The 16,218-nt window shown below is 37.8% G+C and overlaps 5 protein-coding genes across 11 annotated transcripts; 2 read left to right on the plus strand and 3 right to left on the minus strand.

Annotated features, from left to right (window-relative positions):
• Nucleotides 1-1,207: 1,207 nt before the first annotated feature.
• On the plus strand, nucleotides 1,208-5,210 carry KCO5 (Ca2+ activated outward rectifying K+ channel 5). Its single transcript, XM_012979410.2, has 2 exons — nucleotides 1,208-2,386; nucleotides 2,802-5,210. Exons 1-2 carry the CDS (start codon nucleotides 1,296-1,298, stop codon nucleotides 2,947-2,949), a joined length of 1,239 nt encoding a protein of 412 aa, XP_012834864.2. The 5' UTR covers nucleotides 1,208-1,295; the 3' UTR covers nucleotides 2,950-5,210.
• On the minus strand, nucleotides 3,301-5,189 carry LOC105955631 (pectinesterase 4). The gene has a single exon (XM_012979399.2). It carries the CDS (start codon nucleotides 5,187-5,189, stop codon nucleotides 3,477-3,479), a length of 1,713 nt encoding a protein of 570 aa, XP_012834853.2. The 3' UTR covers nucleotides 3,301-3,476.
• Nucleotides 5,211-5,924: 714 nt separating the features above from the next.
• On the plus strand, nucleotides 5,925-7,119 carry LOC105955600 (Chaperone DnaJ-domain superfamily protein). 6 transcript variants are annotated; one of them, XM_012979359.2, is made up of 5 exons: nucleotides 5,925-6,214; nucleotides 6,298-6,427; nucleotides 6,502-6,534; nucleotides 6,633-6,783; nucleotides 6,885-7,119. In XM_012979359.2, the coding sequence occupies exons 1-5, from the start codon at nucleotides 6,149-6,151 to the stop codon at nucleotides 6,937-6,939; spliced, it is 435 nt and encodes a 144-aa protein (XP_012834813.1). In that variant the 5' UTR covers nucleotides 5,925-6,148; the 3' UTR covers nucleotides 6,940-7,119. The 6 variants fall into 6 exon arrangements, with proteins under 6 accessions (XP_012834813.1, XP_088672212.1, XP_088672213.1 ...); XM_088816086.1 differs by having other exon boundaries at nucleotides 5,959-6,214; nucleotides 6,484-6,534; XM_088816087.1 differs by having other exon boundaries at nucleotides 5,959-6,214; nucleotides 6,484-6,534; nucleotides 6,636-6,783.
• A 458-nt stretch (nucleotides 7,120-7,577) lies between these two features.
• Nucleotides 7,578-9,769, minus strand: LOC105955621 (uncharacterized). The gene is given in 4 exon segments (XM_012979387.2): nucleotides 7,578-7,898; nucleotides 7,997-9,188; nucleotides 9,409-9,539; nucleotides 9,541-9,769. Coding segments are annotated over 4 exon segments (1,659 nt in total). The 5' UTR covers nucleotides 9,696-9,769; the 3' UTR covers nucleotides 7,578-7,717.
• A 314-nt stretch (nucleotides 9,770-10,083) lies between these two features.
• On the minus strand, nucleotides 10,084-14,284 carry LOC105955584 (Protein kinase superfamily protein). 2 transcript variants are annotated; one of them, XM_012979339.2, is made up of 8 exons: nucleotides 13,561-14,284; nucleotides 12,517-12,639; nucleotides 11,814-12,061; nucleotides 11,605-11,731; nucleotides 10,940-11,213; nucleotides 10,724-10,856; nucleotides 10,540-10,626; nucleotides 10,084-10,465 (listed from the first exon to the last, which is right to left on the minus strand). In XM_012979339.2, exons 2-8 carry the CDS (start codon nucleotides 12,599-12,601, stop codon nucleotides 10,340-10,342), a joined length of 1,080 nt encoding a protein of 359 aa, XP_012834793.1. In that variant the 5' UTR covers nucleotides 12,602-12,639; nucleotides 13,561-14,284; the 3' UTR covers nucleotides 10,084-10,339. The 2 variants fall into 2 exon arrangements, with proteins under 2 accessions (XP_012834793.1, XP_012834800.1); XM_012979346.2 differs by having other exon boundaries at nucleotides 13,328-13,568.
• Between the last annotated feature and the right edge of the window lie 1,934 nt (nucleotides 14,285-16,218).

The raw sequence follows: 16,218 nt of genomic DNA on the forward strand, positions 1-16,218 counted from the left end.
GAATGCGAGTAGTCGTATGTACTAGTATATAAATGATAATATATATTGGACAAGTATATGTATTTGATTGATTGATTACATTGTTTCATATGGATGATGAAACAATCTTGTATATATCCAGACTTTTCCTTTGGTGGGTTTTTAACTAAACTATCTACAATTTTACATCTTCTTCCACTTGCTGCAAATTACATTATCTTTTTAAATAAAATAAATTATTAATTTGTTCTTGTATTATTATTATTATTATTATTATTATTATTATTATTATTATTATTATTATTATTATTACTATTATTATTATTATTATTATTATTATTGTTTTTGTTTTGAAAGTGGTAAATAAAATATGAACTACTTACTATCTCTCACAATATATCACAATATATAGTGAAATTAGCATATTTGAATTCAACAAAATATTATAGAATTATACTAGTCGTGATCATCGATTAATTAGTTAGAGATGAGGCCCTGTATATACCTAATAATTAATTAATACCCATTCATGCATGCATGCAATCAAATAATATCATTAATTTTGACAATCAAATAAATGTATATGATGATTAATTTATATGTTGTTTGTTTGTTTCCTTTTGTTTTCCTATTGATTAATTTTATGATGATCATCATCGATCACTAATTAAGTATTCCCTCCCTCCACTCTCTTTTGTTTCTTTGCTTTCCTTAGCTTTTCTCTTCCAATAAATTAAGCAGTAGACTCTGTTGGGGCTAGCAACAATTAATTAATTAATTAGAATAATCTGCATATTAATAATATACAATTTGAGTCCAGCAAGAAAACACTAGACTAAACTTATATATATTTCTATATGCCAGGATCACCAATCATGTATAATACTCAACAACAAATGGGCGAATTGATTTAATTAATTAGTACATATTGATATTATACGCCACTTTTAATATAATAAATAGATATGGCATTTTTGAATCTTTATGCAATGCGCGTGGTGTGCACTGCTACAACGCTAATTCAATTAAATAATGAATTAATTTCCAATTTGATTGAATTTCAAAGCCCAAACCAACTATAATTCTATCATGGACTGGGCCTCGCTTGGACCTTAATTATTAGTTCTATAATATATATGTGTGCAGGTTGCTTTATTTATAATTTATATTATATTAAATAAAAATAAAAATATATTATATAGATATATGTAAAAACTAAAACATACATTTAGTTAATTGGTGGGGTCCACGTTTCTGTTTTGTTTGTGTCCGAATTGGAGTGTTGGGTTTCACCATACCAATTTGTCAACTGATGAATGGCTATGGCCGCTGCGGCAGAGCCATTACTTGTACCTACTCCTCCGCCTCCGCATCCGCCGCCGCCGCCGCAACACTATGATGATGATGACGATGATGATGATATCTCTAATTCCCCTATCGTTTACGACCACCACCACTACGGCAGTGACGTTGAAGACCCCTTACCTAATCCTCCACCTCCTCAATCCTCCTCCTCTTCCTGGTCCCGGAAGAAAATGAAGCGGTGCAATACGGCACCGGCCATGGCTGTGATGAAAGATTTCCGCACTCATCACTCCGCCGACGACCCCAATTATCTCCGCCAATCGGATTCCTCTTACCTCCTCCGACAAGCCGCTGTTTTACTGATCGTGTATCTCTCCCTGGGAGTAGTTATTTATTCATTCAACCGAGATCACTTCTCCGGCATCGAGACTCATCCTGTGGTGGACGCCCTTTACTTCTGCATAGTCACCATGTGTACCATCGGCTACGGAGACATCGCCCCAGTCACCCCCATCGCTAAAGTGTTTGCCTGTGTTTTTGTGCTCGTGGGTTTTGGGTTCATAGACATTCTTCTGAGTGGGGTTGTCAATAACGTGCTTGACATGCAGGAAAACATGATCCTTGCCGGGATTGAGGCGGGGCCGCCCCCGAGGCCGCAAAATAGACAGAAGAATCATCATGAGGAGGAGGAGCACCCAAGAAGATTCTTTGCTAGGAATTACATAATTGACGTGGCAAAGGGAAGGATGAGGATAAGACTGAAGGTAGGTTTGGCACTTGGGGTTGTTGTGATGTGTATTGGGATGGGGTTTCTTTTTCTATACTTTGTGGAGGATCTGGATGTGCTGGATTCTGTGTATTTATCTGTTATGTCAGTTACAACTGTTGGTTATGGGGACACAGCTTTCAAGACTCTTACAGGGAGATTGTTTGCATCTGTGTGGCTGTTGTTTTCAACACTAGCTGTGGCTAGGGCTTTTCTGTATCTGGCTGAAGCAAGGATCGACAAGAGGCACCGCAAGATTACTAATTGGGTTTTGCATAGGGATATTACCGTCGAGGACTTGCTTGCTGCTGACACAAACCACAATGGCTTTATAAGGTACCTACTTACTTATATTATTATCATCATCTCATGATTTCCTGTTTCGTGTTTATAATAACTTGACTAAATAATAGTTTGGTGGTGTTTTATCTTTCCTTGTGCTTTTTCCTTGTTTCTGCTGCCATACACTTTAATCTTGAATCTTGAATCTTGAATCTTGATGATGAATATGGTGGATGTGAAGATGATCATAGTATTCCTTCTTGGATAAGATAGTATTAACTTACACTGAAAGCCATGAGCTCTTTGATAAAGAATTACCAAATACCATATTTCAACATATTTTTCATAAATTGAGTGTCTCTTGCTTTCTGGTAGATTGCTATTCTTGCTTTGTTTTTGTGGATCCAAGAATGAATGCATGGTTGCACAAGCATATATATGATATAATATTATAATGTTGTTGTAACAGTAAGTCAGAATATGTGATATACAAGCTGAAGGAGATGGGGAAGATAAAGGAAACGGATATACTGCAGATATGCAATCAGTTCAACAAGCTTGACCCCAATAACTCTGGCAAGATTACACTTCCTCACCTCTTCGACAATCATTTATAGCTATTGCTTCGATATTCCCATTTTTATTTTATTCATCTGTAGTTCATTCTTGTTCGTTTTAGCATACTAGAACTCGTAATACATAGATACATACATCTTCGTCCCACTGTACAGGCAAACCATTTGTATATTGTCTATATACTATGTCTTTTATTCTGATAAGAAGAATGACATAGATACATACACACACACATTGTAATTGTGAACTGAGTACAATCTTGTTGAAAGAATTATATATATATATATTATGGTTAAATGCATGCATACAATTTTCTGGTGTCTAGCTAGCTATTTGGTAGTGAGTGAAGAGGGACTCAAATATTTGCAGGTAACTAACCCAAATAATAGGGCTTTTGTAAAATGGGAAAGTAACTAGGAGTATTTTTGGATACTCAGATTTATTTTCTCTTAGAATCAAAGAATATTTCACCATGTATACAAATTTAAATGTAATAGAAATATGAAAATAAATAAATAAAATTGAAATTTATTTAAGGCGGTATAGTAATAGTAGTAGGACATGATGATCAGAAGCCTAGCCTGAAAGGAACACCGGTTTGGGGCAACCATTGGGCCCCAGCAAGAAACTGTCCAGCAGTGTATTTAACTGCTTGTGCTGTGTTGAGTACTCTGAAATGTGAGAAAGCTTTGTCCCTCTTATCTGTTCTTGAACCTGGCCCTTTGTTTGCGTACTCGTACATCTCACATGTCTTGTGGTTGTTAGCACCGTCCCACACTCTCCATCCCTCCGGTCTGATAAAGTCACCCAGCTTGCTCTGCATCACCACTGTCAGTGCCTGTGGTGTCCATGGCCTCCCCAAGTATGTTGGTGTTTGGAACCTCGTTGGGAACAAATATTTGTCTGGTACTATCAGGCAGTTCTGTATCACCAAACCGTTACTTCCCTTTTGGATTTCTCTCCCATCTGCTGTCACTGTGTTGAACTGGTTGGGCATTGGTTTCCTCACTACTATCTCACTGTCTTGGATCACTGCATCTCCCTTTCCGAATATGAAATCAACTGTCCCGTATATGTGGCAGTTTCGGTAGAACTGCCTGCGGAATTGGTAGTACAATGTGTCCTGTGATCCCTCGAAGCTGCAGTCGAACAAGACCGCCTTGTCACCTAGCGAACGGAAAGCCACCGCCTGGTGTCCTTCTGGGCCAGCCTCGTTGCGGAAGGTCATTGACCGGGCGATGAATCCTTCAGCCTCGTTTGCGAATGTGGCTGTATGCATTGTACCGATTTTCATCTTTCCAAAGTTTAACTTTCCAGTGACTATGCTCCTTCCAATACCATCTCCAAACATGAACACGTTGGGCTTATTCTTGTCCACGATGACTTGCTCGTCGTACACACCGGCCTTCACGTAGATGATGTATCTGCCTTTGAAGTTTGATGGGTACGATGCAAGAGCCTGGTTGATGGTCTTGAAATGACCGCTGCCGTCCTTGGCCACCACCGCGTTCGGCCTGATTGCGTTTCCCCTCTTTGCCAGCAGCTTCCTGTCGGCTGCCGCCACCCATGTTGGGTATCCGTCTTCGGTCATCAAGAGGCGGCGGTGAGAGCTGCCGCCGCTGCTGCTGGTGGATGTGGTGTTGACAGTCGTCTGTTGGATGTTGAAGAGCTGCAGCACCTGGGACAGCTCCGCCACAATGTTGACGGCGTTGTGGGTGAGCTGGGTGGCGTTGACCATGCCGTTCTCGATGGCGGACTTGTACTCGGGGTTCTGGATTTGGTCGACGCAGGTAGTCTGGAAGGCGTAGACGGCGGTCATCCAACTGAGGAGCTCGTGGGCCCTGTCCTCGACGGTGTGCATGTCGTTGTCGCCGACGACGGAGATGGAGGCCTGAAGGGTCTCGACAGCGTAGTCAAGAAGGTCCTTGCAGTCCTCAACGGCAACGTAATTGTATTGGTCGGCGTTTTTGTCAACGACAACCTTAGCGGTGGTGTCGAGGGATTTCTGGACCTCGGTCAAAGCAGCCTGAACGACGGCAAGGATGTAGTCGGTGGCGGTGGAGGAAGTGTTCTTGGCAGTGGATTCGAGGCTGTGGGCACAAGATTCCTTGTAAGAGGTGAGTTCGCAGATGGAGGTGATCATCTTCATGGAGTTGGTGGGGTTGGGTACTGGTTCATGGGAAGAAGAAGAGTCGTTGCTTCTAACCATGGTCACTACTCCGATCACAACACCCACCACCAGCAGGAGGGACACCACCGATATTGCAACCTTCCCAACCATTTTTTCTTTTCTTTTTTTTTTCCTTTTAAATGAATTAATTAAAAAAAACAATCTTTTTTTCCCTTTATTATTATTCAGTTTCTACGTCCCCCCCTGGTACAGGAAAATAATAGCCAGCCAGAGAAGAAGCAGAAAAAGGAAAAAAAGGAAAAAAACCAGATGAAGTGGATGAGTGAGTGATGTTAATGTTGAGCATGAATGCCATGCTTATATAGAGGAACTTGTCTATGAACAAATGGATCAACGGCTTTTTAGATCAAAATTCAGTTATGTAATGTTATGAATGGCACCCCTCTCACTTCGTCCCTATTTTTACTCTTTTCTTTTACCCCCATCAATTCATATTTATTTACTCTAACAAAATTCCGTATCATAAAACGTACTAGCTTCATTTCCCAATTCCATTTAATATATATATATATATATAAATTAACACTATTTAGAATTAGTAGTGGAAATTAATATCAGATGTTAGCAAATTATTCATTTAATTTTTGTTTCCATTCCAAATAAATAAAAAAGTTGGAATTTCATTAAAAAAATGAAAAAAGGAAAATTTTATCAAAATAGTCAATTTTTTTTTAATTCAAATCCAAGGAATATGAATGTGACAATGTTTTATTCTTAATCCTGTCACTTTAATTTCAATTTTTTGAAAACAAAAAATGATTATGAACATTTTGATTTAGGAAGTTTTGGATATAAATTGGTTTTATTGAAGATCAATTGTATTTATGGGTAGCAATTATTAAATTGAATTTTGATGAATAGATAGAGAGAGAGAGAGAGAGAGAGAGAGAGAGAGAGAGAAAATGTAAAGAGTGGTGAAGTAAAAGTAGGGGAGTGGACGTGGAGGAAGAGGAGTCGAACAATATAATAAGCAATTCGTAATTAGGAAAAACAAAATCAGGGATTTGAAGGGCTGGTGTTGGTTGGTTGGTCCGATCATCAAAATAAATATGGAGCAGGAATCGGCGAAAATGTTGCTGGGTTTGGCCCCCAATTCTCATCCCTCCCAATCCCAGGTCGATCAACAACATCTCCGTATGTATATATGTATATGTATGATGTATACGCATAGAAAATGAGAAAGTTAGGTGTTGTGTAGGTAAAAGATGCATACAGAAGTAAGGCTTGGGAAACTCATCCTGATCGATTTCCTGCTCATCTCAAATCTCAAGCTGAATCCAATTTCAAATTGGTATCCGAAGCGTACACCACTTTGTTGAGCTCTGCAGGTAAATTACCTACAGTATGTTTGATGCTTTGCTTTTTACTCTTTAATTACTAGTAGTTACTTGTGGTGTTGCAGGGGGGGCGACTCGGCGGCAAAGTGTACAAACAGGTACGTACCTTCCTTCCTTCCTTGTTGCCTTGTGCCCTGTTATGTGCTCTTTTATCTAATTTATTTATTTATTCATCCATCCATCCATATGGTAACAGCAGCAGGAGCATCATCTTATTACTCGCAGTCGCGGGTGGTCATAAAAACTAGAGTAGGGAGGACACAAACAAGTATGATTAGAGTTGCTTCTCTTCCTTTCCTTTTCATCATTTTTGGTTCACTTACCCTTGCTGCTTCAACTGCTTCCAGGTCCGTCCGTCCGTTCGTCGTCTCTCTTTTTCATTTCTTGCTATATGTGTATTGGGTATTCCCCAACTAACTTTCTGCATTTTGCATCTTCCACATAACAGGGCTTACAAAACACAGAAGGAGGCCCACCCTTCTTTCAATCCCTTTCTCCCTTAGCCACGTCGTCGGATGCACTATATTCAACAAAATATATCCCCATCATCTCAAACTCTGCTCTTTCTATGTAATCACTATTCCCCGTCTCCCCTCTGATCAAATTACAAACTCTCTCTGCTAACAACATGTAACTTATACTACTTCAGTTGCATTCATGTGAAGTTCGCCACCAGTCCACCACATCTTACCTGATGCCCTGTGTTATATACCTAGCAAACTATATAAATCAAATGGTATCATAAGATTTGCATTGTAAATTGTAAAGCCCATATACATGCATTAAGGGCACTCGAGAAAACTAACAAGGGGGCAAATTCATAAGCAACATCATCAGCTGAAACAACACAAGTACGCCCACAATACAACATTCAAACTTGTGCTCTCAGTTTAGTTGTAAATTATCTAAAAACCATAATTCCCACGGGATCAACAACTATGTGCGTAATCAAATTCTCACAACATTAAAAAAATTCCCATAATTTGCTCTCTATGAAAAATAATGTATATTATACATATAGTTAGTTAGATGTGCTTCTCAATGACGGCATATACAATATGCTCTTAACGAGTAATGATAGTTATACCATTACCATTCAGGGTGACGGAATCAGCGAAATATACTCCAATTTCACATGTTCCGTTTCTTCGCGTTCAGTGTGTAATATAATTCCGAACACAAATTGCCACAAAATTGCAGATAAGACCAGCTAGCTATATGCCGACATCCGCTACCACCAAAAGCCGAATTTGGGAGCATTACATTATCATTTGGATCAAATCAAGAACCATTATCAATATCGTCTTTAGTTTCTGACAGAACAATTTTAATAGGTTGCCAACCCAGGTGTGAGTGTGAGATCCATTTCTTCATGGTAATTATCATGTTCATGATCCGAATTACCTCTCCCAAAGAGAATGTTGTTAAGCATGATTTTTTAAGAATCGAAGCTGCTTCATACCTGAAAACAGATGCAATGACATCACCAGCCACTTAGAGGTTTTTTTTTTCTTTCCAAAATGGAAGCAATACATAATTCAGTATTATACTATTTATTACCTGCATTCCGATGCTATCAATGCAGAACGCCCAGTAGGTGACCTTAGGAACTTCTGAATGGCAGCCCAGGTTGTTTTTGGGTAATGTTGGGGATTACCACCATCGGGATTCTCGCAAGTCCACAGCCTCTCAATCCTACCGACATAAAGCTCCATATTACCCATACATTGCTTGAATACCATATTTTGGTCAAGTGCATATTCTAAGGCCTTGTGCACATCAGTATTACGGTATTTTGTATCACCATAACGGATGCAGTCTGTTATATTGGCTTCCGTAGGTGCAATCTTTTCAACTTTTAGAGCATCCAATGCTAGCAAGATAACACCTATAAGGCGTTGAACACCTACGTTTGGGAAAATCCTGGAGTGATCAATCAAACCTAACTTCTCAGTATTTGGCAGTACTGCAGAAGATGTTGTTGTGGAAAACCTAGGTCCATTTAGTAATCTTGAAGGAGCTGGCTGGAAAGTATTGTTATGAGAACCGGAGGGAGTCAAATTGTCTGGAACATGAGGAGGTCGAGACTGGGTTGACTCATTCAGGTAACTTGAGTTGCTAGATGAACTATTGATATTTCCAGAAGACAGATTTGGAGCAGACCTGCTCGCAAGAACTGCCCTCGAGGTTGCTCCAAAGAATTCGTGAGGTGCAATCTTTAACTTTTTTTCCGGTACAATTTCTGGTTGATGGGGAAACCCTGTGTCTTTAGCTGATTCAAGTTTAATGGGCAAACTTGTCATTCTAGTAGTGTTTGCCTGATTTGTGCCATTTGGACAAGATGGCAATTTAACAGCCATCCTTGCAGGAACAGAGAACATATGGGATCCCAAAGGGAAAGTATCAGCAGCATTAGAATAAGAAGGTCGACTTGAAACAATAATATTGTCATAGGTTCTAGTAGTGTGAGATGCACTAACACAAGCAGAATGTCCATCACTTGTGAAAAATGGGATTCCACCATGGACGAGGCTCGACCAATGCCATGCACACTTTGCTGCAGCAACAAGAGCAGGGGATGCTTGCTTTGGCTGCGCGAGCAGGATATTATATCTACGCATGCGTAATTGATGGAGGGCATTTGAAAAGTCCCTGTCTCCGGAGATAAGCAAATAATTTGCTGGAGCAGGGTTGTCCACCGCCCAAAACAGCATGTCAACTAAAATTTTCTTGTCACTTGCATCTTTGGCTCCTGTTATCGAGATGAGCATATTATCAATTAAAAAACTATCAAAAAATTGTCATCAACTGGAACATCCGTTTTCCTTAAAAATATTTGATTGGACTTTATCATCCGAACTGTGAGCATCATAATTCCGATTAATCAAATTCAAATTGTAATTGTAACGATAAAACCCTAAAGTCGGTGGCTATAGCACAAATACAGGGAATGATAAAATGGAAAAGGATACCAGCGGGAACGTGGTTAAGAGCGATGCCAGTACTGGAGAGGGCATGTTGGACGGAGTTAGGAATGCCAGTGGTGTCGCCATATGCAGAGATAGTGGCCGGCCCATAATAGTTCATTTTGTAGAGGGCGGAGCGCAATTGTGTGGGGGTCGCACCCTCTGGGAACTTGGCAGTTCTCGATGTCCCACCAAACAGAAATTTTGGCGACGGCGCCTCCTACAGCAGCCGCGGTCTGCCCATCCCCCACCATCGCAGAATGACTCAACGCTGTTATAGCATCCACAATCATTTATTAATCAGTTCTTCCTTGATTAAATCTCTTGTGTTTTTCCTTTCCGAATTAGGGCATCAAGTAGTAGTATCGTATCGTAACGTCATCCCGCCGGAAATGCTTTTTAAAGTAAGTGGATATTGTATTAGTATGATAATTGGGCTTTTGTATTGCTTTCAAAGACAAGGAAATTGGGCTTTTGTATTAGGAGGTGTTTGGATATAGATTTTTTTTCCAGGTTTTGGAAGAGAGAGAAACGGATGCACATTGTATACGGGAACGGGAGTGATTTGAAGAAATATTTATATAATTATGGCCTTGTGATGTGGGGTATTTGAGTCTTATCTTCATTATGTATTTATTTCAACCATGGTGTTTATATTTGATATATGATTAAAGAAAAAAGAAAGAAAAAAAGATGATATCATATAATACTGAGAGAGAGAGAGAGAGAGAGAAACAAGGAGAATATCATATGCCTCAGGTTGTCGATGCATACAGATAATAATAATGATGACATTGTATAAACTTGGAGGCACAAACTGATTCGAGTATCTCATTAGAATAGATGAGACTAGGCGAGTTGGTTGCAGTTTCCATATGAATATCATATGATTTACCAACTTGTTTGGAGGAGACGAATAGTCGTTTGTAGGTGGTCGTCATGTTTCAGCAGCAGTTGGTCCTGGACGAGTATTTAATAGTGGCTGGAGTGCTTTCACTACAATGCTCATGTTTGGCCTGAAATCTGCTTCATATTGTACACACAATGCCGCTACAGCAGCCATCTGCATTTCAACATTCAACTCTCTTATATACATCTTTTCTTACTCTACAACAACATAATCATCACAATAATCACCTTTGCAACCGCCTTTGGTGGGTAATCTCCTCCCATTCTACCGTCAATACATTGCCGCACCTTGTCTTCACTTAGTTTTGGTGTAGCCTAAAACCAACAACGTATACAAAATCATGCCCTACGTAACATAACTATTATTTGGATAGAGAGATAAACGAATAAAACATAAAGGAGAACTAAGTACCCATGTTACTAGACTTTGTTGCCCACGAGGTAATGTGTGATCTACAGGTTTGCGCCCGGTAAGCAGTTCCAGAAGCACCACACCAAGGCTGTACACGTCACTCTTCGAATTCAGCTGCCCAGTCATTGCGTATCTGCCATTTTACAAAATCAATTAAAATAAGACGCCCTAATTAAATAGGAGATGAGAGAGACATGTGAAACAAAAGAGAAATACTCTGGAGCATGATATCCAAATGTCCCAAGAACACGAGTAGAGTGAAGACGTGCTGCCATGTCAGGAGCTTGGTTTGATAAATCAAAGTCAGCAATCTTAGCTACATCATCATCAAATATTAGTACGTTGCTTGACTTAATATCACGGTGAACAATGTGAGGATCTGCTTTTTCATGAAGATATTCAAGTCCCTTTGCAGCCCCAACTGCTATTTTCACACGTTGACCCCAAGAAAGAACAGGACCAGGTTGTGCTCCTTTAACACCTTTTCGTCCTGAAAAATTAACATTTATAAATCAATGAAGGTTGAAAATTTACTGATATATTGCTTTCTATCTCTAGTCCCTATTGAAGCAGTGCTGGGGCTTGGATGAGATATACACTTTTATGTTTGATCATGAAATGCATGATTATACTGAAATAATATAAAATCGAGGTGAACAGAGATGAACTGATCGAGGTTACATCTCAAGTTCATCTTCTAATACTGCTTCAGTTTGCAAAATGCTTATCCAATGTTTTGAAAGTCATAACTAAAGAATAAAAAAAATCAACATCAATGAAAATGCTTTAAAGCTGCAAACTAAAGGCATTAGATACAAATTCATATGCAAATTTTAATAAGACAGAAAAGAACTCCCTTGTTGCAAACTTTATTCAAATACCATGGAGGATGTCATGAAGAGATCCATTAGATGCAAACTCGTAGGCGAGGACGCGCTGATTTCCATCAAGACAATAACCAAGTAGTTCCACAAAGTTTTCATGTTTTAGCCTCGATACCATAGAAACCTGCAATTTCAAAAATGGGATATTATGGATGCTTCATACCTAATTCCCAAGAAAATACTTAAATTGCATCTTCAAAACAAACCTGAGCTAAGAATTCGTCATCCGGTTGTTTGCTTGCATCCAATTTCTTTATAGCTGCAGCCTGGCCACTATTAAGAACTCCATAATACACTCTTCCATACGAGCCTTCCCCTATTAAGGAATCTGTGCTAAAGTTACTTGTAACTTCCTTCAGTTCCTCTACTGGAATTGATGGAACTGCAATAGGCTGGATTTTTACAGCTTGATCTTTTGATGCAGCTTCTGTACTATGATAATTTCCATTATTTCCTACCAGAAAAAACTCATTGTAGTTTAGACTTGAGAATATCAATAGTATGTGGATAAAATGAAGTAAGCTTTTGTACCAGCTAACATAATGCATCTGTAACATAAAATTACCAGATCAGGGACCTTGATTTAATGAAAACCTAGTGTCTAATGACACAGTCTTCGAACCGAAAAAGAAATGTTATCTCAATGTGTTTGAGAAGCCAACAGACATAATTCCAGAATTGAAGTAAAAAGGTCAAGTTCAACAAATTCATGCGAACATATGATTTCACGAAATCCGACTAGTAACAAAAGACATAAAGCAGGTCAATACATGCCAAGCCTTTAGCCTTCTGCTTAATTAATTGTAGGACTGCTGGACTTAAAAAAAGTGTACTGATCAGGATGCAGAATCAATATCAAGATATTCTAAATCAGACATTAATGACTACTCATAAGCATTATTGCATTACCAGCTGAATTTTTTGCTGCATAGTGGCCTCCACCATCAGCATTATTGTTGGTCTCATCTTCTCCGCAGCAGTTAAAGCAACTCATAGTAGTTCAATCGAAGGATGTCCTTCCTTTTCAATCGTCTGAGCAAGAGAGAGCACATAATTAATTTTTTTAAATTCTTGAAATATGACTTCAAGGAAATGTATTTTCTATTAGGTAAATAAGCCGAACAACAGTAAAAGTGAAATGTCATTGCGCAAATATAACACTTCATGGAACAACATGATGCAGACAGTATATAGATCATCCCATTAAATTCTTTACTCTAAAACTCTGACTTTGAGCAGATATTTTTTGACATGGGCAGTTTGCGTAGACACTCTGATAGTGAAAGATGTCTGCGCACACTGCCCATGTCAAAAAATATATGCTCTTAAGTGCGCAGATATTTATTCCAACAGAATGACAACCGAAGCTTTCGATTCCAATAGATACTAGGCACACTAATGCGCGTCCAATTGGGGTCATTATAACTGGAATTTATACAAGTATCCAAGTAGTCAAAATGCTTTCAGCAGGAGTAACGAAAAAAAAAAGTTATGTTTACAAATTAAGGCCTATATAAGCAAAAGATGCTTAAGAATCAGAGCAATATCTATGATCATTTTAGATAACTGCATCACTTGTCATCCAAAATTGTGAATTAATGCACATAACCGAAAGCCTAAGATCAGTTCCAAGGCCACCTCATTAAAAATAAATAAAAATGAAAACTATGAGAAAACCTTATAAACAAACAAAGGGTGAATAAACTAAGTGAAAGCATACAGAAATTGGTGAAAATGAAGAGTGAAGCATCATTCAGACACCAGTGGTAGAGCTCGAAATCAATTGTACTAGATCCCGCAAAATAACGGAACCAAGGATCATAAAATGAAAAATCATACTCGTATTTAAATTTAAAACAAAACAAAGATGGGGGAAGAAAAACAAGAAATGAAGTAAAATGAGTTAGAAACTGAAAAGTAAAAAAGGTGGATTGAGTAGAAAAAAATACTCACGATTGTGCTGTGAAATGCAACCAAAGTCTGTCTGTCTTCTCACATCAGCCAACCTCTGTAACAACAACGGGAAAAAAAGAAAAATGGAAGGGTGGGTGGGTGTGTGTATATGGAGGCGGCGGTCAAAATAAGAAGATCCGGAATTCGATGCCGGCGATAAAGACGGAATTTGATTTCTGTATATTTTACCACCAGGAAGTCAGCCCGACTTTGACCCGTTACTGTATTGGACTATAGAGAAATTGTAGGAAGGTGTAACAAGTTATCAGTTACTGCACTTTGCACCTCTCTTTTTTGTCATTTCATATTTGTTACCAAATAAATTAAAATGCAAATGAACAACTAATTTCGACATTTATTTTCTTAATCAATCATTTACAGTATGTAATAATATCATTTACCGTATGGGTCCATGTCCATCTGAAACTATTAACTAACGAGGCCTAAGTTAATGAGGATGCACAACTCTAAATAAAATCAAGCAAGGTCTATGGAGTAAGATGCGTTTGCAACGTTTGGAAAAAAAATTGATTTGTTTTTATTGTTTTCCCCATGACAAATCTGTTAACTTTTTCAAATTTTATAACTATATATATGATCAAGATAATTAATACAGGAGAGCTAGCTTGATAACCATTTATTGCACAAATGGACTTATTCATGGATCAGTGAAATGATTGTTTGATGAGAGAAAATGCAATAATTTTTGTATTAACTAATCGATACTCTAAATAAATTAATAAAAGGTGCATATATATGTGATGTTCCTGTGGAGGACCAATATATATGGAAATTAGTTAACTACTAGTACGTACGAGTAAATTATTAAAAAGAAATGTCAGGTTGGAAGGTAACTGGAAACCAAATTAAATCAATTACACAAAACATGCATGATTAAAAGACTAATCAAGAAGCATTAATTATAATAATATAAATAACTAATAATCATGCATGTGCTGGCTGTGGATCATCTGATCTGTTGAGAATATTGAGATATGAAATATGGTAAAACTGAATTAGGATCCCAACATTGTATTTTGTAAGAAAAAAGTAAATAAATAAGGGAAGAGGAGGTGTAAAAAGTGAGGGGGGCAGTGGGCATGTGCCCACTTCGTATCCACCGTTTGGAAGGTGGAGATGATAGGTGGTGGCCGGGGCCCGCCCACAATAAATAAATATATAATTAATTAATTTGTAACAAGTCAAATATATAATTTCCTGCAGGCACGAGATAGAGCTCCTCTCCCCTAATCTCTCTCACACACACACACACACACTATACAATACACATGACTATTCCATATATCATTGCTCCTCTAAACTTACTTAACAGTTTTATTTAACACATGCAGCTTTATTATATTAGTATTTTAATTGTTGATATATGTTGCTCGTATGCATCTATGTGGACTCAACACCCAAATTTATGTGTTTTTAGCTCACATGTCTAAAGTGATTGTTACAGTCGAAGATAAAGATTTTTCATCGACCTATACGGTTATTGTAACGCAATTTCGTGTTTACAATTGGACGATTGGTGTCACAAATAAACACAAGTTTTACAGACAAACACCATCATTTAGCTAGCCAGGTACATCATGAATTATATATTATTATAATAATAATATTAATATAATTACCAATGATCAGACCAATCATTGGCAGATCCGAACCTCAAATTATTAGTTTGACTGAAATTTTTTGTATATATTTGCTCGAAATTGGAGCTGTTAGTGTATTGCATCAAAATCAATATATGGGTCAAAAGTGAAAATTTAAACGAGGAAGCCCCATGCACGGCCTTGATTACAAATATGTGAATGAAATAATAAAGAGAGAAAAATATAAATATTTAGGAGGAGGGGAGGAGGGGCAACAGCATGTGGGTTTGCATACAAATTTGATAATATTTTTATGTGATTCTTGCGTGTTTTCTCCCACTGTCGGCCACATTCACAAAATCCAAAATATATCAACAATTCTTCTTAATATTTAGTTAATTATGAGATATATATAAAAAAATAAATAATAATAATATGAGTGGACCAGGAGAGTGACCAATTCAACGTATTGGTCAAACTAGACCGAACAAAGACCATTATGATCCATGTGAACTTTGTTGCCACACCATTTCTCATTTATTTATTTATTTATTTATTTTTGTTATTATGTAATGAAAGGAAGCATGAAATGGGTCTTCGTAATTTGTATGGAATGGAATGGATGAAATTGGCACGCTTCTCTAGTAGGAGTACTATACAACTACAACACACAAATTCTCCCAAAACCATTTATAATGTTAATCCTTATTTAAATCCAATATAGTCAACAAGTAATAGTAAATGATGTTTTATTTATTTTCAATAATAAAAATGAGGAAAATCTCTTTTTAACTAACTAACTACCCTCTAACCGTGTCTATCTATTATGGCATGGCATGGCATGGCATGGCATGGGAGAAAGAGAGAATAATAAAATAATAAAATAAATGGCCCATAATCAAATTGGAGCATCTGTGTGAAAGCAAGAGGGTCTCTGTGGTGGGCCGGCCTTCCAAATTTCATCGCATTCCTATTTCTTTTTCTTTTTTTTTTTTGCTTTCTTACCACTCTTCCCTAATTTTTAATGATATTAATAATTCATCAACGATATTTTATT

The sequence above is a fragment of the Erythranthe guttata genome, chromosome 4 (assembly GCF_056151865.1).
Source record: "Erythranthe guttata isolate IM_541 chromosome 4, IM_541, whole genome shotgun sequence".
Lineage (NCBI taxonomy): Eukaryota > Viridiplantae > Streptophyta > Magnoliopsida > Lamiales > Phrymaceae > Erythranthe > Erythranthe guttata.

What these genes read in the sequence shown, in the direction of transcription:
- KCO5 (XM_012979410.2), top strand. Translation starts at nt 1,296, where the DNA reads ATGGCTATGGCCGCTGCGGCAGAGCCATTACTTGTACCTACTCCTCCG. An exon ending in AACCACAATGGCTTTATAAG is followed by an intron (nt 2,387 to 2,801) that starts GTACCTACTTAC and finishes TTGTTGTAACAG; the next exon opens with TAAGTCAGAATATGTGATAT.
- LOC105955631 (XM_012979399.2), bottom strand. Translation starts at nt 5,189, where the DNA reads ATGGTTGGGAAGGTTGCAATATCGGTGGTGTCCCTCCTGCTGGTGGTG.
- LOC105955600 (XM_088816086.1), top strand. Translation starts at nt 6,149, where the DNA reads ATGGAGCAGGAATCGGCGAAAATGTTGCTGGGTTTGGCCCCCAATTCT. An exon ending in CACTTTGTTGAGCTCTGCAG is followed by an intron (nt 6,428 to 6,483) that starts GTAAATTACCTA and finishes AATTACTAGTAG; the next exon opens with TTACTTGTGGTGTTGCAGGG. An exon ending in GCTGCTTCAACTGCTTCCAG is followed by an intron (nt 6,784 to 6,884) that starts GTCCGTCCGTCC and finishes TCCACATAACAG; the next exon opens with GGCTTACAAAACACAGAAGG.
- LOC105955584 (XM_012979339.2), bottom strand. Translation starts at nt 12,601, where the DNA reads ATGAGTTGCTTTAACTGCTGCGGAGAAGATGAGACCAACAATAATGCT. An exon ending in TGCAGCAAAAAATTCAGCTG is followed by an intron (nt 12,062 to 12,516) that starts GTAATGCAATAA and finishes TTTTTCTGGTAG; the next exon opens with GAAATAATGGAAATTATCAT. An exon ending in AACAAAGTCTAGTAACATGG is followed by an intron (nt 10,627 to 10,723) that starts GTACTTAGTTCT and finishes TGTTGGTTTTAG; the next exon opens with GCTACACCAAAACTAAGTGA.